Below are 16712 nucleotides of genomic sequence, written 5' to 3' on the forward strand. Positions count from 1 at the left end.
AGCGTTGAAGTCTCCCAGTAGGACAAGGGAATCACCCGGGGGAGCACTTTCCAGTACTCCCTCGAGTGTTCCCAAAAAGGGTGGGTACTCTGAACTGCTGTTTGGTGCGTAAGCACAAACAACAGTCAGGACCTGTCCCCCCCACCCGAAGGCGGAGGGAGGCTACCCTTTCGTCCACCGGGTTGAACTCCAACGTACAGGCTTTGAGCCGGGGAGAAACAAGAAATGCCACCCCAGCCCGTCGCCTCTCACTGCCGGCAACGCCAGAGTGGAAGAGGGTCCAATCCCTCTCGAGAGAAGTGGTTCCAGAGCCCTTGCTGTGCGTCGAAGTGAGTCCGACTATATCCAGCCGGAATTTCTCGACTTCGCGCACTAGCTCAGGCTCTTTCCCCCCCAGTGACATGACGTTCCACGTCCCAAGAGCTAGCTTCTGTAGCCGAGGATCGGACCGCCAAGTGCCCTGCCTTCGGCTGCCGCCCAGCTCACATTGCACCCGACCTCTATGGCCCCTGCTATAGGTGGTGAGACCATTGGAGGGGTGACCCACGTTGCCTCTTCGGGCTGTGCCCGGCCGGGCCCCATGGGAACAGGCCCGGCCACCAGGCGCTCGCCATCGTGCCCCACCTCCGGGCCTGGCTCCAGAGGGGGGCCCCGGTGACCCGCGTCCGGGCGAGGGAAATCTGGGTCCATGCTGTTTCTTCTTCATAAAGGTCTTCGAGCTGACAATAACCGTGATATGCAATTTTCATATTGTTACATCCCAAGCATATATTAATCCTTATTAGATTGGTTTCATGTGTTTAATGGTCGCCGTATCCTTTGTTTTTTCTGTATGTACCCCTTTGTGGAAAAAGTCTGGACACCTATTCTCAACAGCAATCTCAATTTGTCTTAGACTTACGTCAACCTCCATGAAGCAGGACATGTCCTGCTAATTACCAAACAGACAGACACATAAAAGACCCAGCTCACAGGCTGCGCCACAATTGTTTTCCTTTTCTTCACTTTGTTGAATCATCTTAATTTGTACCTTTTGGTGGTAACATGGCTAAAAAAGTCTATGGCCTTGTTTGTTCGTTGATGTCAAATTGATGTGCAAGCTGATGACAGAAAAAGGTGGCTGTATTTTAAATTAGTTTTAAAAATTACTAAATCGAGTGTTTCAGAAAGCTTTACTTACCGTAAAAATAAGACGGCCATGGTGTGTAATTGTTTTTGGAGAACAATGGAGCCTAAGGGAGTCGCTCTATTCTGCCTATAAAGTACTTAAAACCATCCAAACACCTCAATCAATGCTGTATATACACACTCTAAGTATGTATGTAATGTACAACCAGGCCCATTCAAAATAACATGTAATATTTATGTATTTTGCTCATTTTAGGCATTTATTTTAAAAATGCATCGCAACGCTCGCTTTTTCATTTAACAACATTACTGATTATTACTCACTGCGGACTTAACTAGAGCCAAGAAACATAATAAAACAATCACTTACTGTACAATGTCTGCTCTCACTGGCATGCCGACTTTTAGGATTTATGATTTAGAAATTAACTTTACCGAGTGCCCAGGCGAAAAATCAGCTCACCAGCTCATGATATCAATACAGCAAGGTTTTTTTTTTCACATGTTAGTTGCGTCCCTTGCATGTTCTCCCCGTGACTGCGTGGGTTCCCTCCGGGTACTCCGGCTTTCTCCCACTTCCAAAGACATGCACCTGGGGATAGGTTGATTGGCAACACTAAATTGGCCCTAGTGTGCTAATGTGAGTGTGAATGTTGTCTGTCTATCTGTGTTGGCCCTGCGATGAGGCGGCGACTTGTACTGGGTGTACTCCGCCTTCCGCCTGATTGTAGCTAAGATAGGCACTAGCGCCCCCCTATAGAAGCAATGAAGTCATGGCTCCTATTGGTTCCTTTATAAGTGGACTTTAATTTACATTTATTTACGAGTTAGAATGCATTAAAATAAATACATGAATAAATAGATAAAACTATGAGTTTTTGTCTCTCGGGAGAATTGTAAATTATAGGCAAAATTCCAAATAAAGTGCAGTTCCTTTTTAACATGTATATTTATATTAATTATTTATATATATAATTTTAATTTAACATTTATATATAGATTTAACATTTATATTCAACATTTATATTGCACGGGAATGGTGGGATATTCACATATTTTCTCACTATTTAGCTATATACTTGCACTTTAGACATAACATATTCTTTTGATTTATGATTTATATTTATCATTTACATCTAAAATTTAGATTCATCATTTGTATTTAGAGATCACATTTATGGGACTCTCGCTACTATATTGGATCCACTTTGGACTTGATTCTCATGGTTACGTTAGATCCACTATGGATTGGACTTTCACAATATCATGTTAGATCTGCTCAACATCCATTGCTTTCGGCCCCCAAGGTTCCTCATAGTCATCATGGTCAACGTCCCACTGGGGTGAGTTTTTCCTTGCCCTTATGTGGGCCCTACCGAGGATGTCGTTGTGGTTTGTGCAGCCCTTTGAGGCACTTGTGATTTAGGTCTATATAAATAAACATTGATTGATTGACGGATTATATTTACCATGTCTATTGCATGGGAACAGTGTGATACTTGCATAGTTTCTAAACATGTATATTTAATATTTACCTTTAACATTTGAACATAAGATTTACATTCAGCACGTATAGTATATATAACATTTGGATCCCGCCTTCAGCCCGAATGCAGTTGGGATAGGCTCCAACCGCCTCTGTGACCCCAAGAGGGACACGCGGTAAAAAAATGGATGGACGGATTTAACATTTGTAGTTGGATTTAGATGTAGTTTTAATAATTAGATGTTGTATTTTCATTCACCACTACATTTCTACCTTAAATGTGAAGAATAGCTAAATGTGAGAAAAATAATGTGTGTTATGTTGCGTTTGTTAGTGTTCTTCTGTGTTTAGTTTTAGTTCCTGTACTGCACTCTTATTTTGGTGGCACTTCTTTTTGTGTTGGTGTTTTTTCGCAACAACTTCACATCTCTCTCTGAGCACAGATTCACACACTTGCTTCCTGTTTGTAATTAGCACTATTCAAGTTGAGCTTGCGACACTATTGGTTTGTCGGGACATTATTCTCTATTCTGTGGGGACTAACGACGATCCTTTTCATGGCGCACCCAATTACGCTCGTACTTTGTGGATGCGTTCGCTCTACATTTACTACTAAGTGTTTTTGCTGTGTTCCAGCATTTTGTTTTGTTTCTTTCATAGTCTGTCCATTCAGACCACTTCCCTGTTGTTCTCGCTTTTTGTTTTGTTTGTTTAATCAAAAAATCCCCTTTTTACTGCACGCTGCCATCTCGTTTGTCTGCATTTTTTAAAGCACTAAAACCGCCGCCGTCTTCCACGATGCACCGTTTGACATTGAGGAAGATGAGTTAAATATTGTAACTATAGCAGTTACATTTTTTTTATTGAATTTAAACATTTGGTGCCCCTATTGAGACAGAGTGTACCTTTTTTACAATTGTTGTATACGTTGTAAAATATGGAGCCCCTAAAGGGACATGGATGTTTTGCGAGATCTCGCAATACTTTTTGCGAGATCTCGCAAAAGTTTTTTTTCCTATGTCAGTGAACCGGAAGTAAAACACACAGAGCGATGGAGGAGCGGGAGCTTGCGGGAACCTACCCATCATCTGTCCTCTGTTGTGGGACCATAATAGGATTTGATGTCTTTATATGTTAGGCCAACACTAGAATATCCATCCATCCATCCATTTTCTACCGCTTATTCCCTTTTGGGGTAGCGGAGGCGCTGGCGCCTATCTCAGCTACAATCGGGCGGAAGGCGGGGTACACCCTGGACAAGTCGCCACCTCATCGCAGAAAATTAGAATAGAAATCAATAAACTTCTCCCACGGATGATGGAGGCTCCTCCATCGCTTTGTCTGTTTCACTTCCGGTTCACTGACAGGAAAAAAAACCTTTTGCGAAATCTCGCAAAACATTTTTTTTCTCCATGTCTAGGGGCTCCGTGGTAAAAAGATACAAGTACACATTTTTCTTTCTAAATACGAGATTATGTTTTTCAAGGGGTAGTTGGCAACCTTAACAAAAGTAACCTTGGCACTGATGCTAGGCTAACGCAACATGAGGCAGACCCTGTTTGGGCCACTTCGAATAATAATAATAATAATAATAATAATAATAATGGATTTGATTTTATATCGCACTTTTCTATTATTAGATGCTCAGAGCTCTCAAAGAGAAGTGGGAACCCATCATTCATTCACACCTGGTGGTAGTAAACTACATTTGTAGCCACAGCTGCCCTGGGGTAGACTGATGGAAGTGAGGCTGCCAGTTTGCATGGCACCGAGTGAAGTGTCCTGCCCAAGCACACAACGGCAGCGATTTGGATGTCAAGAGGCAGGGAGCAAATCTTCAACCCTCAGGTTTCTGGCGCGGAAGCTCTACCCAACACGCCAGTGGTTCTCAAATGGGGGTACGCGTACCCCTGGGAGTACTTGAAGGTATGGGGTAAGGGGTTCGTGGGATTTTTTTTAAAATATTCTAAAAATAGCAACAATTCAACAATATTTTAAAAATATATTTATTGAATAATACTTCAACAAAATATGAATGTAAATTCATAAACTGTGAAAAAAAATACAACAATGCAATATTCAGTGTTGACAGCTAAATTTTTTGTGGACAAGTTCCATAAATCTTGATGTTAAAGATTTTTTTTTTGTGACGAAATGTTTAGAATTAAGTTCATGAATCCAGACGGATCTTTATTACAATCCCCAAAGAGGGCACTTTAAGTTGATGATTACTTCTATGTGTAGAAATCTGTATTTATAATTTAACCACTAGTAATTTTTATATCTTTTTTTCCAAATAGTTCAAGAAAGACCACTACAAAGTAGCAATATTTTGCACTGTTATACAATTTAATAAATCAGAAACTGATGACATAGTGCTGTATTTTACTTCTTTATCTCTTTTTTTTTCAACTAAAAATGCTTTGCTCTGTTTAGGGGGTACTTGAATTAAAACAATTTTCAACACCACTGAAAAAAGGTTGAGAACCACTGCACTATGCCATACCGCCCCCACATACTTGTCTTAGGATATGACAGGACATGATTGGATAGGATGGACTTGTTTATACCACAATGGAAAAGTTGCGGTTGCATTGCAGATACATAAAATAAGGTAAAAAAGACACGTGAAAACAAGAGGAAAACATCAAAGAACAAAACTAACATACAATATATTCAAAGGGCACAAAGCTGATGCAACCAGCTGCCACGCCAGCAGTGCATTTCTACATACAGCCACAAAAGTAAACACAACAAAAAACAAAAAATTGGAAATAAATATTACACAATGTGCACATAACAACACCATGCATAACCAAACAACAAAAAGCCAACAGGAGAGCCGTTATTTCATAGACTTGTTTTTTGTTGTTGTTTTCGTACTTCACTAAATATCAATTCTGTCGGCCACCATTTAACATGCTAATGACTGAAGGGGTGGCCAAGTCTGACAGAGGTTGTCCTTCACATTCACCTCCTAGCACTTACTGCTGATTAGTCCTGTCATCCCCAGCCAGCTGTTCACCTTTGTTTTTGTCTGCCGCGATTCACATCCCAAATGCCTTCCTTTGTTTATCGCTCTATTACCAATCCATGCGTGTTACAATGGTGCAACTCTGTGCTTCTATGCTGCTGGTAGCTTTGTGTCTGTGATGTAGTAAACAGTGATTTGAAAGGGGTGATGATGAGAGGAAGACATGGACAGATGGACGCTGATGGAGTGTGACTCGGCCAACTGCACAAGCACTTGCAGAGTGCAGCACTCAAATGGCTGCGAGCTACAATTAATTAAGTGTGCTTTGCAAATGCGTGCAAAAAGACACATGTCTGCCATTGCCTAGCATAGCAGGAATACATTTGCAACACTTTGGAGCTTAACAGAGGTGACCCGCTGGGTAACTGCGGTTTCTCCACTGGTGCATCATCATTGCTGACATCTGAGCCGTACGTGCACCACACTCACTGAAATCGCTGATTGTATTATAGAGATCAGCAACAAAAAGACACATAAAATAAATTGGCTTGTTTTAACGCTTATTTGCCGACCGATTCCCTTACACTATGATTTTGTTATGCCTCACCATTTGAGTCATAGGGACCGCGTTAAGTTCACTGGAAACAAGAATAACGAGATAATTCATGTGAAAGTTCATTTAATTAATCAATCAATCAATGTTTATTTATATAGCCCTAAATCACATGTGTCTCAAAGGGCTGCACAAACCACAATGACATTGTTATGCCGGAACTGTGGTTGTTTGTGCTTCCTCGATGCAAAGATGATGTGGGACGAGTCAGGCATGAATGTAAGTACATTTTATTTATTACTAAAATACAAAAAGGCAAAACAAAGAACGCGCTTGGTGGCGGCTAATAATCTATACTAAAACTTTAACAAAAACAGCACAATGGCATGGCTATCTATAAATAAACAAAATATGCTAACAAAGATACTCAATAAACAAAAACTTGCACTTAGGCGAAAAAAATACACGGATCTTACGTGGGGTGGTCCAAAGGTTTAGCAGCGTGGCAAGGCATGAAGGTTTGTACGAGAATGCAGGCATGAGGCAGAATGCAAAAATCCCGGAAGGATAAACAGAAAGCAAGTGACATAAATAGTGGCCGTGGTAACTAGAAACAGGTGTGAGAGGCTGATGATCGGGGTGTGACTAGGGGAAACAGGTGGAAACTAATGAGTAGCTATGGTAACAAAAACAAACCAGGAAGTGAAAAAAAAGAACAAGAGTCCAGAAAACAAAACAAAACATGATCAAACATAAAACCAGATTTATAGGCGTGACATACATCCTCGGTAGAGCCCAGAGAAAGTTGAATAAAAGGTCAACACATATGCAAATCAGACCCATAAATCCTCAATAATTCGAGGTACACCTACATCTTCCGACTAAGATGACAAATAATGAAACTGTGCAGATATTATGGTAGGTTTATTTCCATATCAATTGATAGCAAATTAGACCGTTGTATAACAAAATGCTCTCATTCAGATTACTTTTTTTTTTTTTAACATTGTTTTATATAATAGATTTCCACACCAACAAACACTTGATACACTCCACCAAAAGCTGCAAACAGAAAAAAATAGAAATGTGCAGGGTCTACTTTGATATTCTTCAACTTTTACAGGAGTTAAATGTCAGGTGGCTGCCAAGAGGGCATCGTTCAAACAGGTCACAATCCCACTTTACTACCCAAGAAAATACTGTGGACTTATGTTTTTATTTCTATTCATTGTAGTGACCTGGCTGTTAAAGGAGTCACATACTTCACATACAAGTCACAACTTCTCCGTGATTTTTGGTCCGAAGCTAATCAAGATTTTGGCCAAAATTAGGGTAATACATTTTTTTTTCCGTCGTTCTGTGTATTCTTGTTTTCCATTTATTGCGCCATCAGGTGCGTGTTCGAGTCGTTGCTGGTCACAAAACATTGCAGGAATGTAGCAGCAAAGTTCATCAAATATGGCTGTAAAATTCTAAATTAATACATGTTTTTTTATAAGTTTATGAGCCGGACTATGTTTAGAATTATATAAAGACCTATTGTTTTGGTTTATTTTATTAGTCAGAAAGGAAACAATTACTGTATACACATATATTCAGTAATAACATGTTTATAATCATGTTGTACTGTATACTCAAACAGGTTTGATCTTGAAGATTACATAAGACAATGGTCAAACCATTGTCAGAACACGACATTGAACAAAGATAAACAAAACATGTTGTTTCAGTGTTGTGTTTGAAATGCGGAATATTGGTTGAGAAATGTTCCAAATTCAATGATCAAATCAAAATCAGAACCCAACAGTGACTAAACGTAGGTGTTTGAGTTGTTCAATGTCAAGAGTCACGGACTAACTGAACAAGTTCTCAACATTGTTTCTGCTAGTTTGGCTTCCTTATTGAATATGAATTTTTTTTATAAAATATAACATTTGTCGAGGGTCCAACCCATTATTCATATTTGTATTGTTTTCAATGGAGTTACTACAAACTTTTTTATTTCAACCCTTTTCAAGGACCAATTAAGTTTGTAAATTGGGGTTCCATTTAGCATCATTGTTACAGCCTGTAATATTAAACATTTTTATCCATTTAATTTTCTGTGGTCTTAATCGTCCTTTGTAATCTCCTTTGAATCTATTGCAGATCATTAAAAATACAAATTTACGCCGTGCAAATGTCCCCAAGGCTAGACTTAGGACACCCCTGTGTTAAATGGTGGAACGGAGCAAACAGAAGGGGTCATTATAGTGTGCGCAGTTCTTTATCAAGAACAAACGCAAATAAATGTTTGTTCAACCACATTAAAGTGTTTGTTCTGATTGATGTGCTGATGTGACTAGTTCTTTGTTATGCAAACTGACTCAACGGTGGGTTTTTTTTCCTTTTTAGTCAAGGGTCTAATATTAAATTGCAGATGAGCAGATCACGCCCTGCACGTACGGCTACCATAAATTGATTAACGTGGACCCCGACTTAAACATGTTAAAAACTTATTCAGGTGTTACCATTTAGTGGTCGATTGTACGGAATATGTACTGAACTGTGCAATCTACTAATAAAAGTTTCAATCAATCAATCAAATTTGCGTAAAAAGGGGCATGTAAAATGTCAATGAATTAATAACAGGTTTGTTCATATGTAGGGTTAGGGAATGGAAAACCGGTTCTCAACAAGAACCGGTTCCCAGTGTATTAATTCTTATCAATCCTTCTGGGTGGGGGTGACGTTGCGTACAATGACGTCAGATCTTAAAATTGCAGCCAAAACTCTTCAGTTGACTAGATTTTACAAGAAATGATGGTGCTAATAATTACGTATAAGGCTGCTAGGACGTACAAGCAATGTGCTGAAACATTTGAACACACAACATGCAATAATTATAAATGAAAGTCACATTTTGAACCGCTCCCATTTAAACAAAGGCAGCAGTGATGCCAGCATGTCATCTGAGTACAACAGGTACTAACTCACTGCCTATCATCTTAGCGCTATTATTTGTTCAATTTGAAATGAATGCCTTCTCATTTATATGAGCATGATGAGAAAGAAATTCTCACTGGCTCTGAGACGGGCAGCTCCAGTTCACGTCTGCTGCTAGACGAATGTCACCGAGCAGCGACTAAGTTTGTGGTCAAAAGTTTGCATTTTTGGTAGGTCAGAGAAAAGTTGCATGTTTTCCTGCAACCAGGTTTTTCTCAGTCAATATATTATACAGGTGAAACTCATGAATTAGAATAGGGTGTACAAGTCCATTCCTGTCAGCAATTGACTTCAAATGTGAAACTATTGTTGTATTAACATGCATGCTTTTATTGGTTATAATTTTGATCATAATGGCTTACAGTTTTAGAAACCATACATTTTTTGAGAGTTTCAATTCAAAGTTTTCATTAACTGTCCATCCATCCATTCACTTTCTACCGCTTATCCCTTTCGGGGAGGTGGGAGGAAGCCGCAGTACCCGGAAAGAACCCACACAGTCACGGGGAGAACATGCAAACTCCACACAGATTATGAATTATAAATAATAAAGACTGGGCGTATCTCACTTTGCATGTAAGTTAATATCACATGTTACTCAATGTCACAAAATTGTGTGATTTGTACATGAATAAATTCTACAAAACAATATTAATTAGTTACATTTATTTCCCAAATTTTTTTTCTTCCTTTTCTTATCATATTACTACATAAGTGGCCTCTTGAGAGCTCAATGTTGGCTCTGTAAGGCCATGTTACCTCTAAACTAAACCAAATGGATGCTAATCCGCCCCATTTTCTCTTTTTTTGTTACGTGTGAGGTTCGTTCCCCCGGGATGCAAACGGACCACTCCGGACAGGACGTGCAGGTAGGAACTTAATTTATTCTCAAAATTCGAACTAGTGTCAAGTGTCAAAATAATCCAGAGGATAAATAATGCCGATTGCACTGGACGCTAGGGATAACACTTAGCATGGACTACAGACAGGCATTACTCACGTAAAAGAAGCTAGAAGCAACTAAAGAAGCCAGGCCGACTGACTGGCAAAGGCAGGCTTAAATAATGCCTTTGATTAGTGCTTAGGGAACAGGTGAGCATCCTGAACACCAATCAGAAGCAGGTGAAAATAATCAGTCGCCAAGGTGATTAAACAAACTCAAGGGTGCACACCAAGAGGAACTAAGAGAGTCCAAAACTAACAGAAAATAACAAAAACATGATCCGGGTCAAGGATCATGATATTTTTCCAAAATAAGAATGGAAAAGAGAACCGTTACGGAACCGAATCGTTAAGCAGAATGAAAAGTGGAATCGGAACAGCAAAAATCTTATCAAATCCCATCTCTATTCATATGAAATATAACCACAAACTTATTCCAAGCCCATTCCTGCTATGTCACTGATAACAATATAATAGCACAACTTTGACATCATCACCGTTTTCTTTGAGGTGCCGTGTTAGAGTGGATACTGGGTTTGATCCCCGATGCAGGTGGTTGGAAGATCTGCAAATTTATGTTCATGTTTATTTGAAACATGGAAACAAGATTACACGATGAGACAACACATATTTACAATGTCACACAAAGTTCAGCATGTCCAAAAAGGAGTAGGAAGAAGCAGTGTTTATTTATTCCCAGTCCTTTTTCATTTCACAGCTATTACTGATGCTTTTGGGACAGCGTGACGCAGTGGAGCAGTGGCCATGCGCAAGCCGGGGGTTCCTGGTTCAATCCCCACCTAGTACCAACCTCGTCACGTCTGCTGTGTCCTGAGCAAGACACTTCACCCTTGCTCCTGATGGGTGCTGATTAGCGCCTTGCATGGCAGTTCCCTCCATCTGTGTGTGAATGTGTGTGTGAATGGGTAAATGTGGAAGTAGTGTCAAAGCGCTTTGAGTACCTTGAAGGTAGAAAAGCGCTATACAAGTACAAAACATTTATCATTTTGTTCACTTTCTGTAACCTGTCTGTAATATAGATATATACATACATATTAAAGAAAAATACATTTAAATTAGGGGCTTCACGGTGGTAGAGGGGTTAGTACGTCTGCCTCACAATACGAAGGTCCTGAGTAGTCAGGGTTCAATCCCAGGCTCAGGATCTTTCTGTGTGGAGTTTGCATGTTAGGCACCTGGGGATAGGTTGATTGGCAACACTAAATTGGCCCTAGTGTGTGAATGTGAGTGTGAATGTTGTCTGTCTATCTGTGTTGGCCCTGCGATGAGGTGGCGACTTCTCCAGGGTGTACGCCGCCTTCCGCCCGATTGTAGCTGAGCTAGGCTCCAGCGCCCCCCGCGACCCCGAAAGGGAATAAGCGGTAGGAAATGGATGGATGGAAAATTACTTTAGCATTAAAATACATGCAAAGATGAAATGTGAGCCATCTATTCACCCATCAAGCAGCAGCAGCACATTTGCTGGTGAGAGACGGACTCAACATGTAGATCCAGGTTAGTATTTGTTATTTGTAACAGACTAATTACAATCCTTTTTCAATTAAAAAATATACAACTTATGTATCCAACGGTGATACAACTTATAAATCAGTGGTTCTCATATGGGGGTACTTGAAGCTATGCCAAGGGGTACGTGAGATTTTCAAAAAATATTATAAAAATTGCAATAATTCAAAAATCCTTTATAAATAAATTTATTGAATAATACTTCAACAAAATATGAATGTACGTTCATAAAGTGTGAAAAGAAATGCAACAATGCAATATTTTGTGTTGACAGCTGGATTTTATTGTGGACACCGTAAGTATTGATGTTAAAGATTTTTTTTTGTGAAGAAATGTTTAGAATTAAGTTCATGAATCCAGTTGGATCTCTATTACAATCCCCAAAGAGGGCACTTTAAGTTGATGATTACTTCTATGTGTAGAGAGCTTTATTTATAATTGAATCACTTGTTTATTTTTCAACAGGTTTTTTTGGTATTTTTTTTATCTTTTTTTCCCCAAATAGTTCAAGAAAGACCACTACAAATGAGCAATACTTTGCACTGTTATGCAACTTAATAAATCAGAAAATGATGACATAGTGCTGTATTTTACTTCTTTATCTCTTTTTTTTTTTAACCAAAAATGCTTTGCTCTGATTAGGGGGTACTTGAATTAAAAATATGGTCACAGGGGGTACATCACTGAAAAAAGGTTGAGAACCACTGGTCTAAATCATGAATCAAAATAAATTTGAGTAAAACAGTATAAAAGTGTTTTACACAAATACAAAAGTTTGAATTTGTTCTTTAATTGGGGTGGGTGGTTAGAGTGTTCAGGTATGGTCTAAATTAAATTCTGCACAGGGCCCCAATTCAGCCAATGGCAGCCCTGCTCATTTGTATGCTCTACTACACCCTGAGTGAACTAAAATATGTTTTGGAGATCATAAAATTTCTCCAATGAGTGTAGATGCCGGCATATATTTTGCGTGATTTATGGATTTTGAAATAAAAATAAACTGTCTCTGATGTCTCCTTTCTCAAATGTAAGCTATAAACTTCAATTTTCCACTCTGTCTGTTTTCAGACCTTTGCAAGGCCTATGAACATTTGTGAACTCAATCATCTTGATAATGCATTGGGAAAGATTTTTTTGTTTTATTTTTGTAAAGCTGTACACTAAAATGGTATTTATGGTTTTGGCATGAAGTAATGTGCTGAGAGTGTACGTATTCTCCACTTATACACATGTTCTCATTGTTTGTTAATATGGATAGGTGGACTCACACGTTTTTCATGGATATTTAATCCTTTTAATTGAAGATTAAGTTTGGTTTTAAATTCACCACAGGTATAATTACTGAGTAACTCATTAGTTACTCTCATACGTGAGAGAGTCAATGACGCTCTCTTCTTTCATCATCATGTGTGCAAGCAGAACTCTTTATCACTGATTTGACCTTCATGGCCACTCTCAACACAATTTGGTTTCCCTGCTGGGGTTAATCAAGCAACCCCTGTAAGGCTTCAGTTATATTTTAGCTAAAATATGTTAAGATAGGAAGCAGTATTCACATGTGCAAACTTTTTTTTCCCACCCAATATATGTTCTGCACAAAATAATATGCATAAAAGGCTGTAAATTGCCACTGTATGCTTATTAATATGCGCGCTTTGAAGCTGCTGATGTGCGGGAGATGAAATAATAATGTGATCTGATAAAAAAACAAACCCTGTTCCCATTATAGTTATCGTTTTTGCCTCATTTTTTATGCACTGGTTAGAACCCTGCTCTTTAATCATTTACATAATTTCCAATCATCCTTTTTTAAAAAAAATAAATGGAGCATGAAAGTGACATGTTCTAACTTGCAGCTGACCTAAATACTGTTTCAGTCACATAGTCAGAATGTAATTCTCTCAAATATAATTCTGCCAATCATCCAAAAACAAATACTGTATAAAATTAATCAATAAAACTAACAAACGAGAATATCTGAATAATCTAATTTAGCGAAGACCCAGCAGAGATTGTACTATCTATTTCACTTCAGCTACATTTGATGCCAACAACTTGGCAACAACTTTGCAGAAACCTTCAAATGTTGTGCAAAACTAGATTAATTAACATGACATACAGGGCTGTAGAATGTTGTGTACTGTATTAACTCTTGTGATTAATCACAAAAATGCAGATTAATCACTTAATTTATTTTGAGGGCACATACCCCTATACACGGATTGTGGCCTGAAAGGCGATTATACAGGTTTTTATGCGGCAAGTTAAACGCATGCGCCAAGGTAAAAATGAGTAAAAAAAACTCAGACTGGTGTGTTCACTGGCACATTTCACTTAAAAGAAAAAACTCTGAAAGAACTTACAATAAAACCGTTAACGTTTTTTTGATAAAATAAATGCATTCAAATAAAACATTTAAAAAAATATATAGTATGATATGACAACAAAATAGCATGATTTTTTTAAAGATTGGGGTCTTTTTAAGGAGAAATATATGGAAGTAATTTACAGTGATTGTTAACATGATTAATCCAAATTCAAAAGTGTGATTAAAAACATTATCAATTGACAGCACTATAAATATGCAACACAACATCTACAGTAGACAACAACTACGAGAGTAGTAATAGCAGTTGAGAAATAATGAAGAAAACTGCAACAATTACAAAATGATCCAATTCAAAACTAATATATATTTTTTGTATGTCTTCATAAAATTCATATAAAAATTAACAACTTATATTATGAAACATCTTCAAATTGTAAATTATCATGTCAGGCAAAACAAAAAAATATGCCTCCATAAATGTATCATCAGCAGCAAACACAACAACAAATATATTTAGTACGAACATCCAAGACAATATATAACTTTCTCTTGCGTTGTCATTCACTTTGTGGCATCCTTACAGAGGAGAGCGCTGCTCCTCCGCTCGCTCAAAAGTTCTAACTCTTCTGTAAACTGTGCTCAGCAATAAGATGATCAATATTGGGATTTTTTACAAAAAGACACCCTTTGTGTAATTAAATCTGCAACAGTGTCTCTCCAACCTTTGAACACAAGGCGCCTGCTGACCTTGCCATGGTTAGACACAGGTCGGGCTCGGTTCCCTTCATGTTCATAAACTCCTATTAAGTATTCTATCACCATCACCTTAATGTGGATTAATGTGAAGATTGGAGGCAAGCCACATAAAGCAGCAGGGATGCAAAAGTAAGGAAGGTTCTGTGGATTGAAAAAGAATGGGTGTTTTAAATGTATACAATACAATGATGCATGCACAGAAGACACACAGGGATGAACTCTACTCACATCTTGGACTGAACAGGGTCATACCAGGGATGCGACGCAAGCAAGAAGGCTAAGATAAAAGATGCTCACTGAGGACTTCTTTTCCATGCGTATCTGACCGAACTCAGAGATACTACTGAGTCAGTGTCAAGCCAGCAAGAGAAGCACCACTGGGATGTACCAAATGTGTTTTCTCCAGCAGGGGTGGACAGGGGTGCTCTGGGCTGTTCCATGTGAGGGAGGACCTTGGAGAGGGTGCACTGGGTTTTCACGGAGTAACAGGAGAGAACATGCAGTAGCTTTGTGCTCATTCTCACTTCACGTTTGCTGACACTGTAGGAACAAACTCAGTTCATAGTAAACATGATTAACAGACAACATTGGGAGGGAGAGAGGAGACTCAATAAGCTGACTCACAGATGCATTAAAGGAACAACAAGAAATAGCGTGAATGCCAAGTGACGTTACTGCCAGGTTAAAAAGTAAAAAAAAAAAAATAAAAAATGAAATAACCCATTTTCTATACTACTGTGGAACCTCATCTTGGGAGTTGTTAGGACTATGGCGTGGATTTGTTTTGCTCCTTCGTTGCAGAGGGATTACAGGACGAGCCAGGCGTGAATTAAGATACATTATTGTTTATTTATACAATAAATACAAAAATAAACAAACTAAGGGCGCCCACAAGGAGGTATAGAACTTGGCTACAAAATACAAATATGAAACAAAACACCTGCACGATGGCATGAAATGACAATGAACTATTAACAAAAGGACGTAGCACAAAAGCATTCAACTATGAACTATATTGTCACGTGTGGGTCGCATTTTAATGCGGGATCGTTCCTCCAACGCAAACATAGACACTCCGGACAACAACGTAAAGGTAAGAATGATTTAATAACAAAAACACTGGTACAAAAACAGACGAAAAGAAACGCGTGGCGAAAGCACAGAAGCTAAAGCTAACACTAGCACAGGATCAGGTAACAAGAAATCTAGTAAATACCAACGAAACAGTTGCATATCGCAAACAAGGGACCAAGACCGACTGACGGGACAAGGCAGGCTTAAATAAAAAAGCAATTAACAAAAACAGGTGTGCGTCTGGAACCCGCAGCAGTTGAAATTAATACGTTACCATGGTGACCAAACTAACTCACAAAGGTACACAAACAACAAAGGGAGTCCAAACTAACAGAAAATAACTAAACTAAACATGATCCAGACTACGGATCATGACATATATACAACAACTTACATGGAACTATGGACGAGGGCATGAAGGAGGTGCAGCAAGAGTAGCATGTGTGCATGAAGGCATAAGGCAAGCAAAGTTCCCAGAACGATGAACAGAAAGCAAATGACTTAAGTAGTAGCAGTGGTAATGAGAAACAGGTGTGAGTGCTGAGGGACGGGGCGTGACTAGGATGGCAAGGTGAAAATCAATGGGTTGGCATGGAAACAAACAAAACCGGGAAATGCAAAACGTGAAGCAAGAGTCCAAAAACAAAACAAAACATGACAAAACATAAACCTTGCTTAACAGGCATGACAGGAGTGTCCCAACTTAAGAGTCTTTTGGGATAATAGCTATCTCTAGGCTAATTGTTATGCTTTAAATTGCAAGCAAAACATATGGTCTTAGTCACTAGCATTAGCTTATTGGTATCACTTAAGTATGGGGAACACATATTCACCATTAATTAGTTGCCCTATTAACGTGCAAATTAGTAACTTATTGGCTCTTAATTAGTCATTATTAAGTACTTGTAAATGGCATATTCTGCATGGCCTTAATATACAACCAGTAAGTCATTAACTA

General features: G+C 38.7%; 1 protein-coding gene across 3 annotated transcripts in view; it reads right to left on the reverse strand.

Moving 5' to 3' along the window:
- The window catches only part of si:dkey-234i14.2 (heterogeneous nuclear ribonucleoprotein C), a 156956-nt gene extending 141920 nt beyond the window's left edge, over positions 1-15036 (reverse strand). For 2 of the 3 annotated variants that reach the window (XM_061881334.1, XM_061881326.1), the window contains exon 1: positions 14909-15036. In XM_061881334.1, the coding sequence (XP_061737318.1) occupies positions 14909-14930 (22 nt within the window). In that variant the 5' untranslated portion in view covers positions 14931-15036. Of the gene's footprint in view, positions 1-14749; positions 14822-14908 lie in introns of all 3 variants that reach the window. The other variant, XM_061881342.1, reaches the window with a different exon arrangement.
- Positions 15037-16712: the final 1676 nt, after the last annotated feature.

Source organism: Nerophis ophidion, linkage group LG02 (genome assembly GCF_033978795.1).
Source record: "Nerophis ophidion isolate RoL-2023_Sa linkage group LG02, RoL_Noph_v1.0, whole genome shotgun sequence".
Classification (NCBI taxonomy): Eukaryota; Metazoa; Chordata; class Actinopteri; order Syngnathiformes; family Syngnathidae; genus Nerophis; species Nerophis ophidion.